This window comes from Lithobates pipiens, unplaced genomic scaffold (assembly GCF_037356315.1).
Source record: "Lithobates pipiens isolate NorthernLeopardFrog02 unplaced genomic scaffold, aLitPip1_a1.2 Scaffold_8, whole genome shotgun sequence".
Lineage (NCBI taxonomy): Eukaryota > Metazoa > Chordata > Amphibia > Anura > Ranidae > Lithobates > Lithobates pipiens.
In genome coordinates, this window is record NW_027507903.1 from 281746145 (window position 1) to 281769494 (window position 23350).

Genomic DNA, 23350 nt, shown 5'->3' on the forward strand with positions numbered 1-23350 from the left:
CCGCCCCTAGGGGTGGAGATTCTCCATCTCCTGACGGGGAGTGGTGGAGGTCGGGTCCGCCCCACCTATCCATCTTCCCCTCCAACCCCGCCCCCCGCCCCCCCCCAAGTCCCCCCCCCCACCCCCACTCCAATAAAAAAAAAAAAACAATATAGAGAAAGAAAGAGACAAAAGCAAAAATCGGTCAAAAACAGACTAAGAAACCAAGGGGCCCACTCGTAAGGCGCTGGGGACCCCCACTTCCTCATTAATTTTCACATGAATCTCAGGGGAGCTTAAGGGGTGGGATTCCCAAATTTTTGCAAAAAACCTCGAGATCCTCTAGGAACTTTAACTTATGAGTCCTGCCCTCTCTCTGAACAATCAGAGCTGTCGGGAAACCCCAGCTGTATCTTATATTGACATTTCTCAGATGTTCCAATAAGGGTTTGAGTTGTCTTCTCCGTGCCAAGGTCCCTGCGGAGAGATCGGCGAAAATTTGTAGAGTTGTCCCTTCGTATTGTAATGCGGGTAGACCTCTTAGTTTACTCCAGATCATGGCTTTGTCCTCGTAGAGATGAAATTTTACAATCACATCACGGGATATCTCTCCCCCCAGTCCTGGTGGTTTCCTTACTCTGTGGACACGATCTATCTTTAGATCTTCATCTTCCATTCTACCTAATAGAGGATTAAATAGCTGCCTCATCTTTGCACCAAGGTCTTCTCCTTGTTGTTCAGGTAAGGCTCTAATCCTAAGGTTCTGTCGTCTGCTCTGGTTTTCCTGTTCCTCCAGTCTATATAAAATGTCCCTGTGAGCCTCTTGCATTTTTCTGGACTGCGCTTTTAAGTCTAGTAGTTCCTGAGCCTGTTTGCCCAATAGTTCCTCCGTCTCTTCTATTCTCCTTAACAGGTGACCCATATCTGCCCTGACAGTTAAGATCTCTGACTTAATTAAATTCTCCATTTTCAAAAACATTTCTTGTATTTCGCCTTTAGTCGGCATTTGGGAGATATCTGTCTGTTCTCTATTTTTACCAACCATGTCTGACTCTGATTCTTCACCTGAGGAGTCGCCTTGGATCCCGGTTGATTTTCCAGCCTCCTTCCTCCTCTCTCGCTTGCTCACTTGTTTTTTGTCCAGGCCTGGACTTTTTTGGCTTGTCTCTTTGAGATATTTCTGGATAGAGCTTGTGTTTAAGCTCTCTTTAGGGGCTTTAGAGTCATTGACTTTTGGGTTTCTACCCTTCATGTTGTCCCTCTTATGCTTCCTCTTCCCCAGAGTTCCTTTTCTTTTGAAGGCACCTTAGAGAAAGGCTATAGGAATACAAGTGGGAAACAAAGAAAAGGGGTGCAAGCGATGGAAAAAATAATAGAGTCAGGTCTTTTCCTCTGAGCTAGCCAATGGCCTGTCTATGGGACAGCAAGCACTCCCCAGGAAATCGTTAAATATAGATCCCAGACCACAGTGGGAAACGGGGAGAACTACTGCACCTCTACTTAAGGAAGAAAAAAGGCCGGGGCGCCTCCCTTAACTGTTCGTAGCTATAAGCAGTAGAGATCAAGAGGAAAACAAGATAGCAAAATACTGCCACAACAGGCCACCAGAGGGCCCCTTTTCTCCCTCTCCACCCAGGTATACACTCCCCCCGTAGCAAAATGAGAATGAAAGAGTGGTTTACTGGTTCTGGGGGGTCAAGCCGTAATTCCTATGTAAAGTAAAAAGCTATATATCGACAGCTGTCTTCAAATTCCTGGACAGAACTTTTCAGGGCATAGAAAAACATATGAGTCTTGCTGCATACATTCAGAGTGCTGCTATTGCATAAATCATTTACATTTACTACCAACAGCTTGGTTGCTCCTTAGATGCACCTTCTCAGAACTTTAACTGGAGGATATACAATAGTCCAGGAGAGAAAAAACATAGCAGTCTGGAAGGGTCTGACCTGTTAGTAGTCTTCTGCGTAGATCTTTTCAAAACGTAATTAACATGTAAAAGAGTCTATTAGTCCCCAGCCATCGTCAGAGTCCTGGGTGGATCTTTTCAGAGCATGAAAATGCATATGTATCTCACTATAAACATTCAGGATACTACTATTGAGCAATCAAGTTACTTTACAATCCAACAGCTTACTTGCACCTTAGATGCCCCTTTAACTGGAGGATTTATAGCAGTCCAGGGTATAACAAAAAGAAAGCCATAGCAGTTAGAGAGGATCTGAGACCTATGAGTCCTACTGCATACATTCAGAGTGCTGCTATTGCCTAGATCATTTATATTTACTTCCGACACCTTACTTGCTCCTCAGATGCACCTTCTCAGAGCTTTGACTGGAGGATATATAATAGTCCAGGCGAAAAAAAACATAGCAGTTTGGAAGGGTCTGACCTGTTAGTAGTCTTCTACTTTCTCAGACTCTTCAGCCCGCAGGGACAGCGCACGCTCAGCGGCGTCTACCAGACAGATAGAGGAGTGGAGAGGTATGGGGGGAGGGGTAGAACCGAGGGTTCCGCTCGCTCCAGCGAGGCCCTCCGTACCGTCTACCGGAGTCCCTCCGGTTCGCGCTGGGAGTGCACTCTAGTCTTGGGCAAGCGGACAATCAAGAGCGGGAGCTGGTGCCGGAGCGGGAGTCATTGAGGAGCGCCACGCTTTCTCCCTGCGCTTGGCTCCGGGTGGAACGGCGAACCCTCCTCCATCCCTGTCACGTGGAAGCCGCCGCTAGGCTCCTCCCCTCTCACGTACGCCGCATGACGCCCTCCACCATCCCGGAGCCAGCTTATATGGAGATATTTTTTATAACCCAACCCTGCTTTAAACTTCTCCGCAACTTTATACCTGACCTGTCTGCTGTGTTTCATGGCCTTCATGATGTTGTTTGTTCACTAAAACCTCTGAGAGCTTCACAGAACAGCTGTATTTATACTGAGATTAAATTACATACAGGTGAACTCTATTTAATAATTAGGTGGTTTCTGAAGGCAATTGGTTCCACTAGAATTTACAGTGGTGTGAAAAAGTGTTTGCCCCCCTTCCTCATTTCCTGTTCCTTTGCATGTTTGTCACACTTAAGTGTTTCAGAACATCAAACCAATTTAAACAATAGTCAAGGACAACACAAGTAAACACAAAATGCCATTTGTAAATGAAGGTGTTTATTATTAAAGGTGAAAAAAAATCCAAACCATCATGGCCCTGTGTGAAAAAGTGATTGCCCCCCCTTGTTAAAACATACTATAACTGTGGTTGTCCACACCTGAGTTCAATTTCTCTAGCCACACCCAGGCCTGATTATTGCCACACCTGTTCACAATCAAGGCATCACTTAAATAGGAGCTGCTTGACACAGTAAGGTCCACCAGAAGATTCTTAAAAGCTACACATCATGCCGAGACCCAAAGAAATTCAGGAACAATTGAGAAAGAAAGTAATTGAGATCTATCAGTCTGGAAAGGGTTATAAAGCCATTTCCAAAGCTTTGGGAATCCAGCGAACCACAGTGAGAGCCATTATCCACAAATGGCAAAGACATGGAACAGTGGTGAACCTTCCCAGGAGTGGCCGGCCGCCCAAAATTACCCCAAGAGCGCAGCGACGACTCATCCAAGAGGTCACAAAGGACCCCACAACAACGTCCAAGGAACTGCAGGCCTCACTTGCCTCAGTTAAGGTCAGCGTTCATGCCTCCACCATCAGGAAAAGACTGGGCAAAAATGGCCTGCATGGCAGAGTTCCAAGGAGAAAACCACTGCTGAGCAAAAAGAACATCAAAGCTCGTCTCAATTTCTCCACAACATATCTTGATGATCCCCAAGACTTTTGGGACAACATTCTGTGGACCGATGAGACAAAAGTGGAACTCTTTGGAAGGTGTGTGTCCAAGTATATCTGGCGTAGAAGGAACACTGCATTTCATAAAAAGAACATTATACCAACAGTAAAATATGGTGGTGGTAGTGTGATGGTCTGGGGCTGTTTTGCTGCTTCAGGACCTGGAAGACTTGCCGTGATAAAAGGAACTATGAATTCTGCTGTCTACCAAGAGATCCTGAAGGAGAATGTCCGACCATCTGTTCGTGTACTCAAGCTGAAACAAACTTGGGTTCTGCAGCAGGACAATGATCCTAAACACACCAGCAAGTCCACCACCGAATGGCTGAAGAAAAACAAAATGAAGACTTTGGAGTGGCCTAGCCAAAGTCCTGACCTGAATCCTATTGAGATGTTGTGGTATGACCTTAAAAAGGCCGTTCATGCTCGAAAACCCTCTAATGTAACTGAATTAGGACAATTCTGCAAAGATGAGTGGGCCAAAATTCCTCCAGGACGCTGTAAAATCCTCATTGCACGTTATCGCAAACGCTTGGTTGCAGTTGTTGCTGCTAAGGGTGGCCCAACCAGTTATTAGGTTTAGGGGGCAATCACTTTTTCACACAAGGCCATGATGGTTTGGATTTTTTTTCACCTTTAATAATAAACACCTTCATTTACAAATTGCATTTTGTGTTTACTTGTGTTGTCCTTGACTATTGTTTAAATTGGTTTGATGTTCCGAAACACTTAAGTGTGACAAACATGCAAAGGAACAGGAAATGAGGAAGGGGGCAAACACTTTTTCACACCACTGTAGTTAGGGGTATCAGAGTAAAGGGGGCTGAATACAAATGCACTCCACACTTTTCAGATATTTATTTGTAAACAATTTTGAAAACCATCTATCATTTTACTTTTATTTCCACATATATGTGTCGCTTTGTGTTGGTCTATCACATAAAATTCCAATAAAATTCATGTTTTTGGTTGTAACATGCCAAAATGTGGAAAATTTGAAGAGGTTTGAATACTTTTTCAAGGCACTGTAATATGTGACCATGGTTTTTACCTACCTTGTGGGTTCCATCAAAGGTTGTATATTTGTGACAAACGATGCCTTAGATGAATGCGTGGTTCCCTCCGCCCAGTCTATGTCTGGATAGTTAAAATCCCCCATTATGATAACACTTCCCATTCTTGCTGCTAATCCAAATTGTGATAGGAGATCTGTCTCCCCTCCCTCCCTCAGGTTAGGGGGCCTATAGCATACTCCCAGTATTATTTTTCCCTTAGCTTCATCCCTTTGGAGCTCTACCCATAAGGATTCCACCTCTTCCCTAGCTTCCTTAGTGATGTCATCTCTTACATTCACTTCTGCATTATTCTTGATATATAGGCATACCCCTCCCCCTTGTTTACCCTCTCTATCCTTGCGAAAAAGGGTATACCCTTGAATGTTTGCCAGCCAGTCATGAGAGCTGTTGAACCAGGTCTCTGAAATTCTCACAAAATCCGAATCCTCCAGTATCTCTAGTTCACCCATCTTGTCCGCCAGGCTCCTGGCATTGGTAAACATGCCACGTAGTTTAGACCTGTTGCATATTATCCTATTATTGGGTGTTCCGAGATTGCAACTAGGACTTGCTACTATACTTACCTTGGGTTTATGTGCTTTGGTCAACCTACCAATATTGCCCCCAATACTACCCTCTGGAATATATTACACGCTAACTATCTCTACCTCCCATCGCCTAGTTTAAAAACCCCTCTAACTTTTTGGCCATCTTCATTCCCAGCTGATCTGCACCCTCCTCATTTAGGTGCAGTCCATCCCTTCTATAGTACTGGTTATCGACTGAGAAGTCAGCCCAGTCCTCCAGGAACCAAAACCCCTCCTTACTACACCAGCTCTTCATCCACTTGTTTACTTCCCTAATCTCCCTCTGCCTTTTTGGTGTGGCTTGATGTACCGGTAGTATGAGAATACTACCTTGGAGGTCTTTTTCCTCAGTTTAGCTCCCAAGTCCCTAAATTCGTTCTTTAGTACCATGACAGCTGGGTCTTCCCCAGCCCCTCCCAGTAATCTGTCCACCAGATCCGTGATGTGACAAACCCGAGTGCCCGGTAGACAACATACTGTTCGGCACTTTAGGTCTTTGTTACAGATTGGTCTCTCTGTCCTAAGAATTGTGTCCCCTACCACCAGAATCTGTCTTTCCTTTCCCTTCACTTACCCCCCCCCCTCTTTCTGGAGGAGTTCTTCCCCTGGCAGCTAGGAGAGTCCCTCAGCTCCAGCAGTTCTGGTCCCTGACTGGTTTCCCTAATATCACTTAATGGAGCGTACTTATTGGGATATTTCAGCCCTGGATCAGCCTCCCTGACACTTCCCCCTCTACCCTTCCTGACTGTCACCTATCTACTCTTTCCTAGTGCCTGCACCTCTTTGTCTCCACCTGCCTGCCGGCACCTGCAGTGTACATTCCTGGCTCTCCTTTAGTATGGAGGGACTTCTCAGTGCTGATAGTTGCTTCCCCAGATTCAGAACCTAGGCTTCCAGGGAAACAATGTGCTTACATTTTGCACAGCAGTATTCACCCTCGATTGGATGATCAAGGAACGCATACATGCCGCAAGATGTACAACAAGTTGCCTCCCCACACCTGCCGGCATTGTATCTATTAAATTTAATGAGGATTGGGGATTATACCCTATCCAAATGACCTAACAACTAGCTTCCTGACACTAAGACAACAAGACAATACACAGGTACTCAACAAGGCAATACATAGGAACTCGCAGACCTACGTGCACTCACAGACCTACGTGCACTCACAGACCTACGTGCACTCACAGAACTACGTGCACTCCCAGACCTATGTGCACTCGCAGACCTACGTCTTGCTCAAGAATATCCCTGTATTTAGCACCATCCATGTTTCCCTCAACTCTGATCAATTTCTCAGTTCCGACTGCTGAAAAATATCCCCACAGCATGATGCTGCCACCACCATGTTTTACTGAGGGGATGGTGTTCTTTGGGTGATGTGATGTGTTGGGTTTGTGCCAGACATAGCATTTTCTTTAATGGCCAAAAAGTTCAATTTTAGTCTCATCAGACCAGAGCACCTTCATCCATACATTTTGGGAGTCTTCCACATGCCTTTTTTCGCAAACTCAAAATGTGCCATTTTGTTTTTTTGCTGAAAGTAATGTCTTTATTCTGGCCACTCTGCCATAAAGCCCAACTCTATGGAGCATATGGCTTATTGTCGTCCTATGTACAAATACTTCAGTTTCTGCTGTGGAACTCCTCCAGGGTTACTTTAGGTCTCTGTGCTGCCTCTCTGATTAATGCTCTCCTTTCCAAGTCCATGAGTTTTGGTGTGCAGCCCTCTCTTGGCAGTTTTGCTGTTGTGTCATGTTCTTTCCATTTGGTTATGATAGATTTGATGGTGCTCCTAGGGATCATCAAAGATTTGGATATTTTTTTATAACATAACCCTGACTTGTACTTCTTAACAACATTGTCCCTTACTTGTTTGGAGAGTTCCTTGGTCTTCATGGCAGTGTTTGGTTAGTGGTACCTCTTGCTTAGGTGTTGCAGCCTATGGGACCTTTCAAAAAGGTGTGTATTTGTAATGACAGATCATGTGACACTTACGCCCCATATACACTATCAGATTTGCTGCTGATTTTTTCCTTTATATTTACCAACACCATATAATATGAGGTCAAACAATTGTATGCAATCAGGCAGACCCTTGCACTACATGGTTTTGGTAAATCTGAAGACAAAAAGCAGCAGAAAATATGGAGCTTTAGACTGCACACAGGTGGACATCATTTCACAAATGATGTGACTTCGGAAGGTAAGTTGCACCAGAGCTTTTTATGGGCTTCATAACAAAGAGGGCAAATACATACGCACATGCCAATTATCAGTTTTTTATTTCTGAAAAATAGTTTTATGTATATATTTTTCTAATTTTAATTCACCAACTTAGACTATTGTGTTCTGACCCATCACATATAATTCAGATAAAAAAAAAAAACATTGAACTAAAGTCTGTAATGTAACAAAATAGGTAAAAAGCCAAGGAGGGTGAATACTTTTGCAATGCACTGTACACGCACAGACACACACCAGTGATAAATCATGCAGTTGGTCTTGGGTCCAGAAGATTTTAGAAAATTCCCAAGAAGTTTCAGATCTGTAGTTTTCCTTGGTTGAGTTTTATCAGTGCGTATCAATATCTTGTTTCAGATTTTTTTTGTCTGAACTATACTAATTCTGAGTGACAGTCACAACACATAAGAACCCTGGAATTTTCTCTTGATGGAGAGTTAAAAGTTGCTTCTCCAAAGTATTTATTATTGCATTGTAAATTTCCTTAAATAGAATGACACAATAAGCTTACACAGCAATCTGAATATGCTGCCTCAAATTACTATAACTGTTGGATTATTTATGAGAAATATATATATATATATATATATATATATATATATATATATATATATATATATTTGATCATTTGACTCATTAACTTCAGAGGTAGAGGTCACCTTATCTCTGATTGCTGTTCAGCTTGATTCCTTACTATTAGTAAACCTTATGCCGTATACACGTGACTGGTTTTCCCATCAGAATAAACTCTGACGGTTTTTCCGACGGAGTTCCGCTGAAATGGACTTGCCTACACACGATCGCACCAAAGTCCAATCGTTTAGAACGTGGTGACGTACAACACGTAAGACGGGACCAGAAAAACTAAGTTTAATAGCCAGTAGCCAATAGCTGCCCTTGCGTCGTTTTTGGTTCATCAGCATACAGCATACAGAAGAAAAGATTTAAAACATGTTCTATTTCTGTCAGGTCCGTCAGAATTTTAAAAAAAAAGTCCGCTGAAGCCCACACACGATCAGAATATCCGATGAAATTAGTCCGTCTGACTTTTTCTGCCAGGAAGTCTGACCATGTGTACATGGCATAACAGAGGCCATTATGAGTACAGGGTACCTCTAGGCATGAATAGAGCCAGGGCACACACGTGCAGTATAAAGAGGAGATGACTGGAAAACTTGTTAGAGCGAAAAATGACTGGATCTGGTGGAAGAAAACAGAAAAGCCTTGTCTGTTAAACTTTGTTACTGGGGCAAAGCCTTGTCTGACTTTATATCTAAACTCCACCAAATGCACCCCCCCCCCTTTCCAAGGAGTACCTTTACTAGTCATTAGAGTGTGCACGCTTGCCGGTACTATATGAAAACAGCAACTCGCCGAAATTTCCAATTACTGATGGTTTACATTAACCAGAAGTGATGTCATTGGAGATCTCAATGAATTGGCTTTTTTGACAGAACACTTGCACTTCATTGGTATTGCTTCCTTAGGCACTTTATAGGCCACAACAAGGTCTCCTTAAATAAAAGTTTCCTCCTATATAATGAAAAAGCAGTTAAAAGATGACATAAGTACAGAAGTTATTATGTTTCAATGTTGCTTAAGATAGACTATGCAACTTAAGCCCCTCATTAGAAGGAGTGGTTTATGTGTTCCCTTTACCTTCTGCACTAATATCAACTACTCATCAATGTGAATAAGCTGTTACCTTGTGTACCTGTGAACTAAAGAATAGATGGAGCATCTTGTCCTTATTTGAGGTCAGCTGCTTATTACTAAATATATTAGGCTTTGCAGAGTGTGCATTCATCTGTTCAGCTTTTAGTATGTTTTGCAGAGCTTGGGAAGTACCTAAAACAAGACTGTGATAAAAAAGCACAAATATATTTGTAAAGAAAAAATAAATCATAAGCAGTTTTGTCTGCTAACGCTTAATTTTTGGTAGACGGCTTTTTATGCCATATTAACTAGATAGAATTTAGGTGGCATTAGCAAAAAAGTGCATTTAACCAGAGCACAGATAGAGGAAGCCACCTTTACATTAAAGTGATAACAGCATGTTTTGTAGTATATACAATGCAGCAGTCAGTACTCAGTGTTCCCCATGCATACAGAGGTAAGTTTGACCTCCTGCACATTATTGCCAGTATACTCCCTTCATGGTGGTCTGTGTGTTCAGCTATATGATGGTTGGTGTTCCCCCTTTATGGTAGTAAGTATGCACCCTTTATATTGGTCAGTGTATGCACCCATTGTTATGCTCACAGCCTGTGCACCCTTTGTTGTGGTCAATCTGTGACCCCTTCACTGTGGTCAGCATGGGCTTCTTTTATTGTGGTCAGTGTACCTCCCCTTTATTGTAGTGTGTCTCTGCCCTTTTTATTTTGGTCAACATGTGCACCATATTGGTGGTCAGTGGTTTTTGCTCCCCCACCTCTTTCATTGGTGGTCAATGGGAGCAGAGTGTATACATGTACACTTACCTGAGCAGCACTGCACAGGTCCCGTGTCAATGGTACATTGGAAACTAGCAGCCCAGTACTTTAGCTACTCTCTCAGGCCACCAATCAGGGATTCTCCTGTGGTTGGGCAAGCAGTGAAGCTTCTTTAACATTACAGAATGTCTAGTTGAATGTAACTAACTACTAGCAGCCATACTTTTGAAAAGGCCTTTCCTCATAGTTTCTCATTTCCTTAATACACTGTAAGTGGGTACACTATCCTTTCCTTTGTGCTCCTTTATTATTTCACTGTCTTAGATACTTCTCATTTCTTGCAAAAACATTCTCAAGTCTAATGCCGCGTACACACGACCAGACTTTTCGAGGGACTAGGTCCGACAGTCTTTCCGACGGACTTTGGGCGGACTTCCGACGAACTTTCCAAATGAACGGACTTGGCCACACACAATTACACCAAAGTCCGTTCTGTCGGACCTTTGCTGTCAAAAAGTCCGGTCGTGTGTACGCGGCATAACACTTAAATTATGTTCCTTATTCTCCTCTACTCGCTCCTGAATGACATTTCCATAACATGTTCTTTACATCAACAAGATAATACATTTAAAACCGGGAAACTTGCGCCCCTTTAGGGGGACCTCAGTAGGTAATAAATATCTATGATCAATTTCCGCTGACAGGACCAAGAGTAGTACATACTCTCTGTTTTTCCACTATGGCACATAATGTACATATTGGCAGCTTTGTTCTCATTAAACAACCAGTAGGTGGGGCATTTGCCTAAAAATCTACCACATAAATATGTCATTATGTAGAAGTCCTCATAAATATGACATTATGCCAACTTAAACTGCATGTATAAAATTGAATGTATAGTAGGTATTATCTAAAACAAAATATGGTAAAAATGCGCAAAAACTTAGACCTTTTATTTCTGTCTAGCAAATATTGCTACAGATTGCAAGGTTTGCTATCTATGCCTCACCTCTATACTGACACTAGATAGCTTTATGAATCCTGCTTAGAAGCTGCAGCATTGTATTGGAAGAGAAGCCATCATTCTAAACCATAAAAATAAAAATCAGAAAAAAAGTCAGAAGTTATAACTTTGTGACAGATTTTCAATAACAAATGCTACTGTAGCTGGCCGGATAGTAAAAAAAAAAAAAAAAAAAGGAATAAAAATTCAAATGTCTGAAGAAGATAACGAGGAAAAAGCAGCATCAGCATCACTGTAGAATCTGGCTAGAGTTATGGCAGTACATTGAATGAGGATGATTAGGATTCAGGAGAAAAAAGGGATTAAAAAGTCATGGGGAAGCCCTCTAAAGCAGTACTGTTAATGTGAGCTACGCAGATATGGACCAGTAAAAAGAGCAAGCTATTTGTCCAGATGAGAAGGCTTAGGGAAAACCTGATATGTGTTTGGCTTGATGTACAGGCTTTGGAACACACAAGCTTCTGCAGTGCATGTACATAAGCAACTGAGTCTTCTGAAACAACTGCTTTTATTGGCTGTGGGACAAAGAGGAAAATTCATAGGTTAGCCTAGGAGTGATACAGCATACTATGGGCAAACCTGATGGATGGCATACGAATATATAAAAAGTGCACAGACCTTTTGCTGCAAAATATCATGTGGTCCACCAAACATTTCTGAAATCCCACTTTGAGAAAACTGGCATTAAGCCTCGTACACACGATTGAATTTTCAGACGGAAATTGTGTGATGACAGGCTGTTGGTGGAAAATCCAACCGTTTGTACACCCCATCAGACAATTGTTCGCCAACTTTCTGTGGACAAATGTTGGATGGCAGGTTTATAAATTTTCCATCTGTTGTCGGATTTTCCGAGCATGTGTACACATGTCCGTCGGACAAAAGTCCAAAGTACTAGCACGAATGCTCAGAAGCAAGGATGAGCTGGAAGCAGTCGGTCTTGTAAACTAGCGTACGTAATGCAGAATTAACATTTGTGACATGGCAAAGTATGAAATCTCGAAATGCAGCGCACATTCTCTTCTTCTTTAATATGATAATAATGAAGCTGCTTTGCTGGTGATACTGATGGAGTTATTGCAAACGTATTTTCAAAGGCTTTTTTTTTTCTAGTGCTATCAAGAATAATATTATCATGTTTGTTTGTTTTTGTTTTTTTGGGCAAGTTACCGCAACACCATTATCCCCTAGTTTTTAAGATCAAATATACAACTATGTTGGTGTCCCTTGTTAATTTTACATTGTATTTTTTTAAATGTAACTGCCTACTACCAAACTGTCATTTAAAGTAAAACACATAGCCAAGTATTATTCTCCACATTTGTTTTTATTGTGCATTAAAAAACCAAAAAAAACAAATAAAATTAGACATGCTATCTGCCAATAGAACTTAACCAAAAAAGTGCATTCTATGCATCCAAAAATATATAAAATATACCAAATCAAATCATTATTCAACCAAAAAAATAAATAAAAGCCTCATGCATGTGTCCTGCTTCTTAATATGGGAGGTCGACAATGCCAAGAGTTGGTGAAAGAAGGGATCTGTCATCTGGAGATAATTTCGAAAATCATCCGGATTATTCTCCTGGAGTTCCCGCAGCAAAGGCATATTACATAATTGGTCACGATTAATAAAGCAACCAAATTTTGGTCCAAGAAATGCTCCTCTTCCGGTTCCTGGACTGCACTTGGGTCAAACCAATAACTCCAAGGCCAATAATAAATAATACGTTATCTCCTCCGATTTCACCACGTGGCTGGCTGACGAACCGCCGTTCAGAAACTAACTGAAAAGCGCAAAATGAAAAGCGCAAAATGAAAAGAGCAAAATGAAAAGTATGACTCAACACTCACCAAACTTCTACTAACACAAAATTAGCATAAGGAGCCCAAAGGGTGGCATATGGCAATCAAACTTCCTCTTTGTAGTCTCGTAGTACATCTAATACGTCTCTACGTTCGTGTTTATTGGCCAACAACTCCTTGCTGTTTGTATGCAAGACAAGATTTCGCCCAACGCGCCTCAACACTCACCAAACTTCTACTAACACAAAATTTGCATAAGTAGCCCAAAGGGTGGTGCATGAAATCAAACTTCCTCTTTGTAGTCTCGTAGTACATCTAATACGTCACTACGTTCGTGTTTATTGGCTGACAATTCCTTGCCGTTTGTATGCAAGACAAGATTTTGCCCAACGCCCTTCAGGCAAAAGTCAGAGGCTTTGTCTGCGGAAAATCCGATAGTGTGTACGAAGCTTTAGTCTTGTTGCATTGTTACATACAGTGGTGTGAAAAAGTGTTTGCCCCCTTCCTCATTTCCTGTTCCTTTGCATGTTTGTCACACTTAAGTGTTTCGGAACATCAAACCAATTTAAACAATAGTCAAGGACAACACAAGTAAACACAAAATGCAATTTGTAAATGAAGGTGTTTATTATTAAAGGTGAAAAAAAATCCAAACCATCATGGCCCTGTGTGAAAAAGTGATTGCCCCCTAAACCTAATAACTGGTTGGGCCACCCTTAGCAGCAACAACTGCAACCAAGCGTTTGCGATAACGTGCAATGAGGCTTTTACAGCGTCCTGGAGGAATTTTGGCCCACTCATCTTTGCAGAATTGTCCTAATTCAGTTACATTAGAGGGTTTTCGAGCATGAACGGCCTTTTTAAGGTCATACCACAACATCTCAATAGGATTCAGGTCAGGACTTTGGCTAGGCCACTCCAAAGTCTTCATTTTGTTTTTCTTCAGCCATTCGGTGGTGGACTTGCTGGTGTGTTTAGGATCATTGTCCTGCTGCAGAACCCAAGTTCGTTTCAGCTTGAGTACACGAACAGATGGTCGGACATTCTCCTTCAGGATCTCTTGGTAGACAGCAGAATTCATAGTTCCTTTTATCACGGCAAGTCTTCCAGGTCCTGAAGCAGCAAAACAGCCCCAGATCATCACACTACCACCACCATATTTTACTGTTGGTATAATGTTCTTTTTATGAAATGCAGTGTTCCTTCTACGCCAGATATACTTGGACACACACCTTCCAAAGAGTTCCACTTTTGTCTCATCGGTCCACAGAATGTTGTCCCAAAAGTCTTGGGGATCATCAAGATGTGTTGTGGAGAAATTGAGACGAGCTTTGATGTTCTTTTTGCTCAGCAGTGGTTTTCTCCTTGGAACTCTGCCATGCAGGCCATTTTTGCCCAGTCTTTTCCTGATGGTGGAGGCATGAACGCTGACCTTAACTGAGGCAAGTGAGACCTGCAGTTCCTTGGACGTTGTTGTGGGGTCTTTTGTGACCTCTTGGATGAGTCGTCGCTGCGCTCTTGGGGTAATTTTGGGCGGCCGGCCACTCCTGGGAAGGTTCACCACTGTTCCATGTCTTCGCCATTTGTGGATAATGGCTCTCACTGTGGTTCGCTGGATTCCCAAAGCTTTGGAAATGGCTTTATAACCCTTTCCAGACTGATAGATCTCAATTACTTTCTTTCTCAATTGTTCCTGAATTTCTTTGGGTCTCGGCATGATGTGTAGCTTTTAAGGATCTTCTGGTGGACCTTACTGTGTCAAGCAGCTCCTATTCAAGTGATGCCTTGATTGTGAACAGGTGTGGCAATAATCAGGCCTGGGTGTGGCTAGAGAAATTGAACTCAGGTGTGGACAACCACAGTTATAGTATGTTTTAACAGGGGGGGGGGGCAATCACTTTTTCACACAGGGCCATGATGGTTTGGATTTTTTTTCACCTTTAATAATAAACACCTTCATTTACAAATTGCATTTTGTGTTTACTTGTGTTGTCCTTGACTATTGTTTAAATTGGTTTGATGTTCCGAAACACTTAAGTGTGACAAACATGCAAAGGAACAGGAAATGAGGAAGGGGGCAAACACTTTTTCACACCACTGTAGTTAAACTGGTTGAAAAAATACCCATCCTGTAAGTCCATTAAGTTCAACCAACATAGCAACAAAAACACACACACACACACACACAAATAGAAAACCTCCATATAAACAATCCTATACCCACAGTTGATCGTGTCTTTGAGGATTGATTTACTCAACTATTTCAATTGTATCTCTTAAAAGCACTGCTGATACTGCCATAGTAATACAATCTTGCCATTCAGCTTTTAGGTTGGAGAATTTATTTTATACTAAAGAGGCGTTCCAGTGACCTGTGGAAAAAATAAAAGTCAATAGTTACAAAAACTGTAGCTGCTGAGTTGCGCTGCATATCGCGCTGCAAATCGTGAACACTGGATGCAGTCTTCTGTCTCAAAATACTGCAGGGGGGAGGGAGGGAGGAGAACTTCTGTTTCCAACCACCGCGGTGGTCGGAACAGAAGGGGGAAGTGGGTATCAGTGGGTCAAAATTGGGTACCTGCCCCCCCCCCTCCTCAAAAGTGCCAATTGTTCAAGAAGAGCGGGGAACAAGTCCTTAAAGCAAAACCTCCCCTTTTGGGTGGAGCTCCACTTTAACTTTACTTAAGGTAACGCCTATACATTTGTTTCTGCTTTTCTTAATGAGGACCCACATTTTAGCTCAATGTTATGCCCCAAACACTTGTAAATTTATTACAACGACTGACAAATGTGTGTTGAACGTCAGTATTTGCTGCAAGAAATTAAGACTTTTGAAGTAGATCTCTTGCATGCATGCCTTGACTTGTGACGTGTTTTCAATGTGAATTCTTTTTACAAACCCTTTTACAACATTTCTCTCATTGGCAGAGTAAAACAAACGCCATGATTGGTGTAGCGTTTGTCAGATGACTTAAAAAATCATGTGATTGGTTTTTCAAGTGATTGGCAACTATTCGGTGAAAAATAATACTAAAAAGGTGCGCCTAGCCTCAGAAAATATAAAATCAAAAGCTAGTAAGCTACTGCTATCAAAAATTCCTTGAATAGTGTGGAAAAATTTGGTATGTGTGTCAATAAGATGCGCTGTTTTTGACTATGATGGTGTCCCCAAAATGAATGTGACAACAATACCGTAAATATCTTTGGGTGAAATGAACAATGAGAAATATGTATGATTACAAAGAACCCTAAAGATTAGAACATGCAAAAATATTATACACTCATCGGCCACTTTATTAGGTACACCATGCTAGTACCGGACTGGACCCCCTTTTGCCTTCAGAACTGCCTTAATTCTTTGTGGCATAGATTCAACAAGGTGTTGGAAACATTCCTCAGAGGTTTTGGTCCATATTGACATGATATCAATAGCAATTGGAGTACAGTGGCCTCATTGTCATGTCAAGAAACCAGTGGGGAGATGATTTGAGCTTTTTGACATGGTGCATTATTCTGCTGGAAGTATCCATCAGAAGATGGGTACACTGTAGTCATAAAGGGATGGACATGGTCAACAACATTACTCAGGTAGGCCATGGCATTTAAACAATGCTCAATTAGTACTAAAGGGCCCAAAGTGTGCCAATAAAATAACCCCCACACCATTACACCACCAGCCTGAACCGTTGATCCAAGGCAGGATGGATCCATGCTTTTATGTTGTTTACAGAAACGTCTGACCCTACCATCTGAACGTCGCAGCTGAAATCGAGATTCATCAGACCAGGCAACATTTTTCCAATCTTCCATTGTCCAATTTTGGTGAGCCTGTGCAAATTGTAGCCTCAGTTCCCTGTTCTTAGCTGACAGGAGTGGCACCTGGTGTGGTCTTCTGCTGCTGTAGCCCATCTGCTTCCAGGTTCGATGTGTTGTGCATTAAGAGATAGTATTCTGCATACCTTGGTTGTAACGACTGGATATATGAGTTACTGTTGCCTTTCTATCACCTCAAACCAATCTGCCCATTCTCCTCTGACCTCACCAAGACATTTCCATCCACACAACTACCACTCATTGGATATTTTCTCTTTCTTAAACCATTCTCTGTAAACCCTAGAGATGGCTGTGCGTGAAAATCCCAGTAGATCAGCAGTTTTTGAAATACTCAGACCAACCCGTCTGGCACCAACAACCATGCCATGTTCATAGTCACTTAAATTTCCTTTCTTCATCATTCTGATGCTTAGTTTGAACTTCAGAAAGTCGTCTTCACCATATCTAGATGTCTAAATGCATTGAGTTGCTTCCATGTGATTGGCTGATTAGCAATTTGTGTTACCAAGCAATTGAACAGGTGTGCCTAATAAACTGACAGGTAAGTGTATATAATTAAAAAAACTCTGTTTGGTGCATCTGTGTTCAAATTAGCCGCCATTAGCAGAACATTATTCCCATTAAAGTCCAAGACCAAATAATGCTTAATTACATCATTCTGGATGTCACACATGGTTTTCCTGCGGTTTACCAAAAATGTGTCATTTATGAGAAGTGATTAATTTGGTACAGCTGATCACAGATCGAGGTAAAGGGCCAATTACAGCTGCCCTTTACCATATGATCATCTGTGTCCAACCCCAGCTGTTCACTTGTAAACAAAAGTGCCAATTTAATGCGTTCTCTTCCTCACACGTCACAGCGTGAGTAGAGAAGAGGCGGTAACAGGCAATTCTAACAGGAGACATTTACACTGATATTAGGACACTGAACATCAGAGCCCTGATAATCAGTGCAGCCCCATCAGTGCTGCCGATCAGTGCCCATCCGTGCCTCCTCATTAGTGCCACCTATCAGTGCCCATCAGAGACTATAAGTGCTGCCTATCAGTGCCCATAGGTGTTGCCTATCAGCACCTATCAGTGCCCATCAGTACTGCATATTAGTGCCCATCAGTGCCGCCCCATCACTGCCCATTAGGGCAGCCTATCAGTGACCATCAGTGCAGCCTCATCAGTGCACATCAGTGAAGGAGAAAAAATACTTATTATTACTTATTTACATCATTTTTGTTTGTTTAGCAAAAAATAAAAAATAAACCCTGCGGTGATTAAATACTACCAAAAGAAAGCTCTATTTGTTTACGAAAAAATGATAAAAATTTAGGGTACAGTGTTGTATGACCACACAATTGTCATTCAAAATGTGATTAGCGTTGCGCAGGAAAGGGGTGAACCTGCCGGTTGGCTTCTATCAGACTGACTCCAGTACACACGGGCTGAATGTCGGCCAGTTTCTATTGAACCGCCCAATGCCATCTGACATTCAACCCGTGTGCACATGATAAATAGGCTGTAACACTGCAGACTTAGCAATGTGTATCAAGGGTGAAAAGGCAATTTTTAGAATTAATTTTTGATGTTAATTCACTAACATTAACTACTTCAATACAGTGCACTTACACCCCCTTCCTCATCTTTCAGTGCTCTCACACTTTGAATGAAAATTACTCATGCAGAACTGTATACACATAGTATACACATAGATCTCTATAGTCTCTTGTTATCTCCACCCTCATCTAGCCCCCCCCCCAGCTCTGCAGCTTTGATTGGCCCTCTTATGACTCATCTCCCCTCCCTTCCTGGCAAACTCTCAGAGAGTGAGAGAGCGAGAGCTGTGCATGATGTCATAAGCCTAGGCTAATGACCAGACAAGGAACAGGAAGTGGTCTTTATAAGGCAGAGGTCTCAAACTGGTGGTTCTCCAGCTGTTGCAGAACTACAATTCCCATGAGGCATTGCAAGACTCACATTGAAAAGCATTACTCCCATTGGCAAAGGTATGATGGGATTTGTAGTTCCGCAACAGCTGCAGGGCCACCAGTTTGAGACCCCTGGTATAAGGTGTTTACTGGTGGAAAAAAAATGTTTTACTATCCAAAGTTAAAACAACAATTGCAGAGGATTTATTAGGTGGAAAGCTGAAAAAATAACTGAAGGTCCACTTTGAGTTGGTCCTACATACAGTACAAATCACTAAATGTACAGGACAAAAAGGGATTATTGCTGTGCCAGCAAAAACTCAATACACAAATTATATAGAAAAAACACATTTTATTACAATGAATTAAAAACATTAGTACATTATGTTGAACCACATATGGAAGAGAGCACTTTATAATATTCTGTTGACCAAAAGAATGGTGGTGAATATAACAGCGGGTCAATTCTTCCCTACTAGTTTCGCCAAGGCATTGGCTTCATCAGGGGAATAGAATATAATAGAAAACAATTATGGCTCTATAAAAAAGAAAAACATAAGTATAATACATAGAACAATGAACAAACAATAACATGCTGAGTATTAATGAATGGTTGGACGGCGTGGTACCGAATGTACAGCATTGCTACCATAGTATACAAATACAAGCTAGTCAAGCTTTTGCTAAAAAATAATGCAATACTGAAAGCCCCCAGTAATTGCTACGGGGACGCATGCAACACCAGCAATAGCGCCAGGCAGAAATGCCATTGTAAACCTGGAGTTACAACTCTGACATATTCTGGGGGGTTATTGACAGTCTTCCACAACTTCATAAATGCAGAGTATTGTCTATTTTGACATTTGCCAACTGGTGCCTTGCAATAGCAGTAGTGCGTGAGCCTCCATGTCTCTGAAGGTAGCAGAGCTCTTTCTTCATGTCAGAATTGCCTCACTGATGACTGGCAGTCTGATGACTGAAGAAGAATAAACAAAAAGCTGCAGAAGAGGTTCAGAATCACAGATCCACAGGATACATGAAGCAGAAGCAGGGAGATTTTTGCATAGCAGGGTCTCAGATACAGCTTCCTATCCTGCATGTACATTGAGCAGCACAGAAGTGACATCACTCTGAATCTCACGTGGCTAGCAGTTAGGGTTTTTCCATGTCTAATCCCACTCCCTATGAGGCTGTAGGCATAAACAAATATAGATTACTTTAGTGCACTCCTAGGATACTATAAACATTGCTAAATGTTCCTTATAAGATAGTAAATCTACACTTTTTGAGTTCAAGTCCACTTTAACATTGTGGTTTTCAACAACATTCATTAAAGTAAGAGTAAAATCAAAGTGATAAAACATTAAGTTGCTAATGGAAAGACAAAAAAGTAATCAAGCATTTTTATTTTTTACAGATATTTGCAAATATACTGCATCCTTAACCATTGGTTTATCTGATCCTGAAGAATCACTTGCAGACTTACGGCTTTCACTGTTAGATCACACAGGCCATGGAAACGACAACTATAATGCAGAAAACAGTACAAAATGGGATGATAACTTGGTAATTCTCTCACATAGGAAAATAAAAGAATTCCTAACTTTTTCCAAGAAAGGTATGATGACATTCTATAACCAGGGTTTCAGATAAATCTTATTTTATTGAAAAATCTTTACCAATAGAGAAAGATAGTAATATGTATGTTTGAAAACAACTTATTATAAATATAATGTAGCTCTACCCCCAAGAAAGGGTTATGGGATGCCAAAGCTGAGTTCAGCAACAACTTGGAGGACAACTTCTCTATGTACAACTTGTAGCAAACTGGATCCTAGACTGTGCTTCCTCTGGAATAATGGCAGTCATTAATGGATCAGTAGCGAATGTCTTCTTAGGCCCCTTTCACATGGGACAGATCCGTGATGATCTGCCCCGTGAACATCCGTTTGCTCAGCGTTGATCCCCGCTGAGCCAGCGGATGACAGGCCCCTGTCAGATCTCCACTCTCCTCTATGGGGGATTGGATGAACACGAACCGCCTGTCCATGTTCATCCGATTCGCTCTGCAGACAGATAGAAAAATAGGATTTTCCTCCGTCTGCAGAATCGGACCATAGCGAGGACGGATGATATCGGGTGTCTACGGATGTTCATTCGCTGACACCCGTTATCCCATAGGGATGCATGTATGTCCGTATTTCATCCAAAAACAGATGGCTGAAATACGGACATACGGTCCGCACATGTAAAAGGGGCCTAACATGAACTCTATGTCCCCTTAGTAGAAATAGCTAAGTCCCAACTGTATGCAGGAGCTCTATGTCCACTTAGTGAAAAATAGCAAAGTCTCAACTGAATGTAGGAGCTCTGTGTCTCCTTTAGTAGAAAATGGCAAAATTGCAATTGTATGCGGGTGCTCTATGTTCCGTTTGTAAAAAATAGCAAAATGCCAAATATTGCATCCAGCTGGCTTCTCCCTTTGTTGACTGTGAAGGTGGAAGGTAGAGGGACTCACACTGTCCCTTGGAATCTTGCTGCTTGGCAAAGACTGCTGTTCAGGTCTCCAGCTGTACAGTTCCTCCCGTGCAATACAGGGTGTTTCCTGGATGAAACTGAAGGATGGTGAAGATCCCTCTGGTCAAACTTCTCCTTTTCTTCCTTCCACAGCTCCTGCCTGGAGGCAGAGCCTCCTAAACCCAGGGGTCCCTCCAGGCCTCACGATCCTAGGCTGAGCACTCTATACTCCAACCAGCAAAACCCCTCACTGGCCATGCTCTTCAATATTTATGGCCATATTTTACCAACAGGGCTGAAACAAGGGGTGGGCAGAAGGGTCGGCTGCCCTAGACACTGTGGTATCATGTGAGGTGGGAGGGCACCACGAGGTGGTGGGGGGGATTTGTGTTGGGAGGGGAAATTTGGAGAGTGGCAGAGGATAACAATTGTTCTAGGATGAGAAATTACGGGGGCTGCTGGGAATGGTGTTTTGGAGAGATTTGTATTGGGAGGGGGATGGGGAAAAGGATTTCAGCTAAGAGGAGGGATTTGTGGGGATTGCCCTCTTGTATTGATTTGTATTGTAAGTGTACTGTCTGCCCTCATGTTGTAAAGCACTGTGCAAACTGTTGGCGCTATATAAATCCTGTATAATATTAATAATAATAATAATTGTGCTAGAAGAGAGGATATGGTAGAGGGGGAGGGAATTTATGCTAGGAAGGGATTTTTTTTGGGGGGGAGCTGAAATGTGTGCTCGTAGGGATGATTGATTGGGATTAGTACTAGGAGGGGAAATTTGGGGAGGGGGATTTGTGCTAGTAGGGGGGATTGGGGGGAGAATTTGTGCTGGAATCAGCGATTCGGAGTGGGGGGGAGGATTTGTGCTCAGAGAGGTAATTTGCAGGGTAAAGGGGTGATTTTTTTGGGGGGGTTTGTGCTGGGGGAATTTGGGAAAAGAGATGATATGAGCTTGGAGGGGGTGATGGGGCAAAGATTTGTGCTGGAAGGGGGGGATTTATTCTTGGGGGGCAAGCATGCAGATTAGTGCTTGAATTTTCTTTGGGGGGGGGATTTTGCTGACACATAATGCTCATACATATTGGGGGGGGGGGGGCATCTTGGTATGTTTGCCCTTGGCTCTAGGTGACCTTGTCCCAGCACTGCTTACCACCTTGCCAGGCCTCCTACCTGGGGATTGGTTGAACTCCCATAATTATTCAGATCCCTGCCTTTGTACCATCTCCCAATAGCACCTAGAAGTTTCTGGAAATTTCCAGAACCAGGGGGAGGAAACAGATGCCTTACCTGCAGAGCCTTCCAGCCTGACCTGAGCTTGAACCCCGACAAACATACATGCTCACTTTAGCTACTTGTGAGCCTATATAAATTTGCCTAAGCTACTTACATCTGGGAGGCGATATTTTGCTTGTTTTTACCCTGCAAGCATACACCACTATTCAACAACTGTGGGGATTGCATTCAGTTACATGCTGTTGCAGGTCAGTTGCAGTGCAGGGTCCAGTCATTTTAATGGGTTATGTTCGGCAACAGTGGGTATAATTTTTGCTGTGGCATGTGTATAACCCTCTCTGCTCACTGTGTTTGGTTTGGATGGGGGTGGTCAGAGGGGCAATAAAACTTGAACTCAACTACCTATTTTCCCCTCCCCTCCTAGGCCAGTGTAAACTAGACCTAAGAGCAATGCTTAAAACTGCATTGACAATTAAAGTAGAACTATAGGCAAAACTGTTTCCTGGTGCCTTCATGGCAGCATATGTATAATAGTAGCCCCGTCTACTTCCGACCCACAGGACCAATGCATAGCTATAAAAAGTTAAAATCCACATGACAGCCCATTCCCTTTTTTGTCCTCATGGAACTCACGGCCAGTGTGAAGAGAAGAAACCCTTACCTGCCACCTTTGGTGGTTTTCCGCTCAGGTTCAGCTTCTCCTGTAAGTGCAGTCCCTGACCTTGGGACGCTAAATGCTCTGATAAGGCAGGGAGCCCCTTCTGTGGATCTTTTGGGGTGACAAAGCAGGTGCTAACTAGCCCCACATATAGCAGTGCAACAGTGCTTTGTTCTTCAGAAGAGCTGTCCGTGTCTGGAGCCTGCCTCCCAGAAGTCA

At 42.4% G+C, this 23350-nt stretch overlaps 1 protein-coding gene across 2 annotated transcripts in view; it reads left to right on the forward strand.

The window, feature by feature from the left end:
• Nucleotides 1–23350, forward strand: part of LOC143962744 (uncharacterized) — a 435927-nt gene that overhangs the window by 222701 nt on the left and 189876 nt on the right. For both annotated transcript variants that reach the window (XM_077472147.1, XM_077472146.1), the window contains exon 7: nt 20138–20338. In XM_077472147.1, the coding sequence (XP_077328273.1) occupies nt 20138–20338 (201 nt within the window). The remainder of the gene's footprint in view (nt 1–20137; nt 20339–23350) is intronic.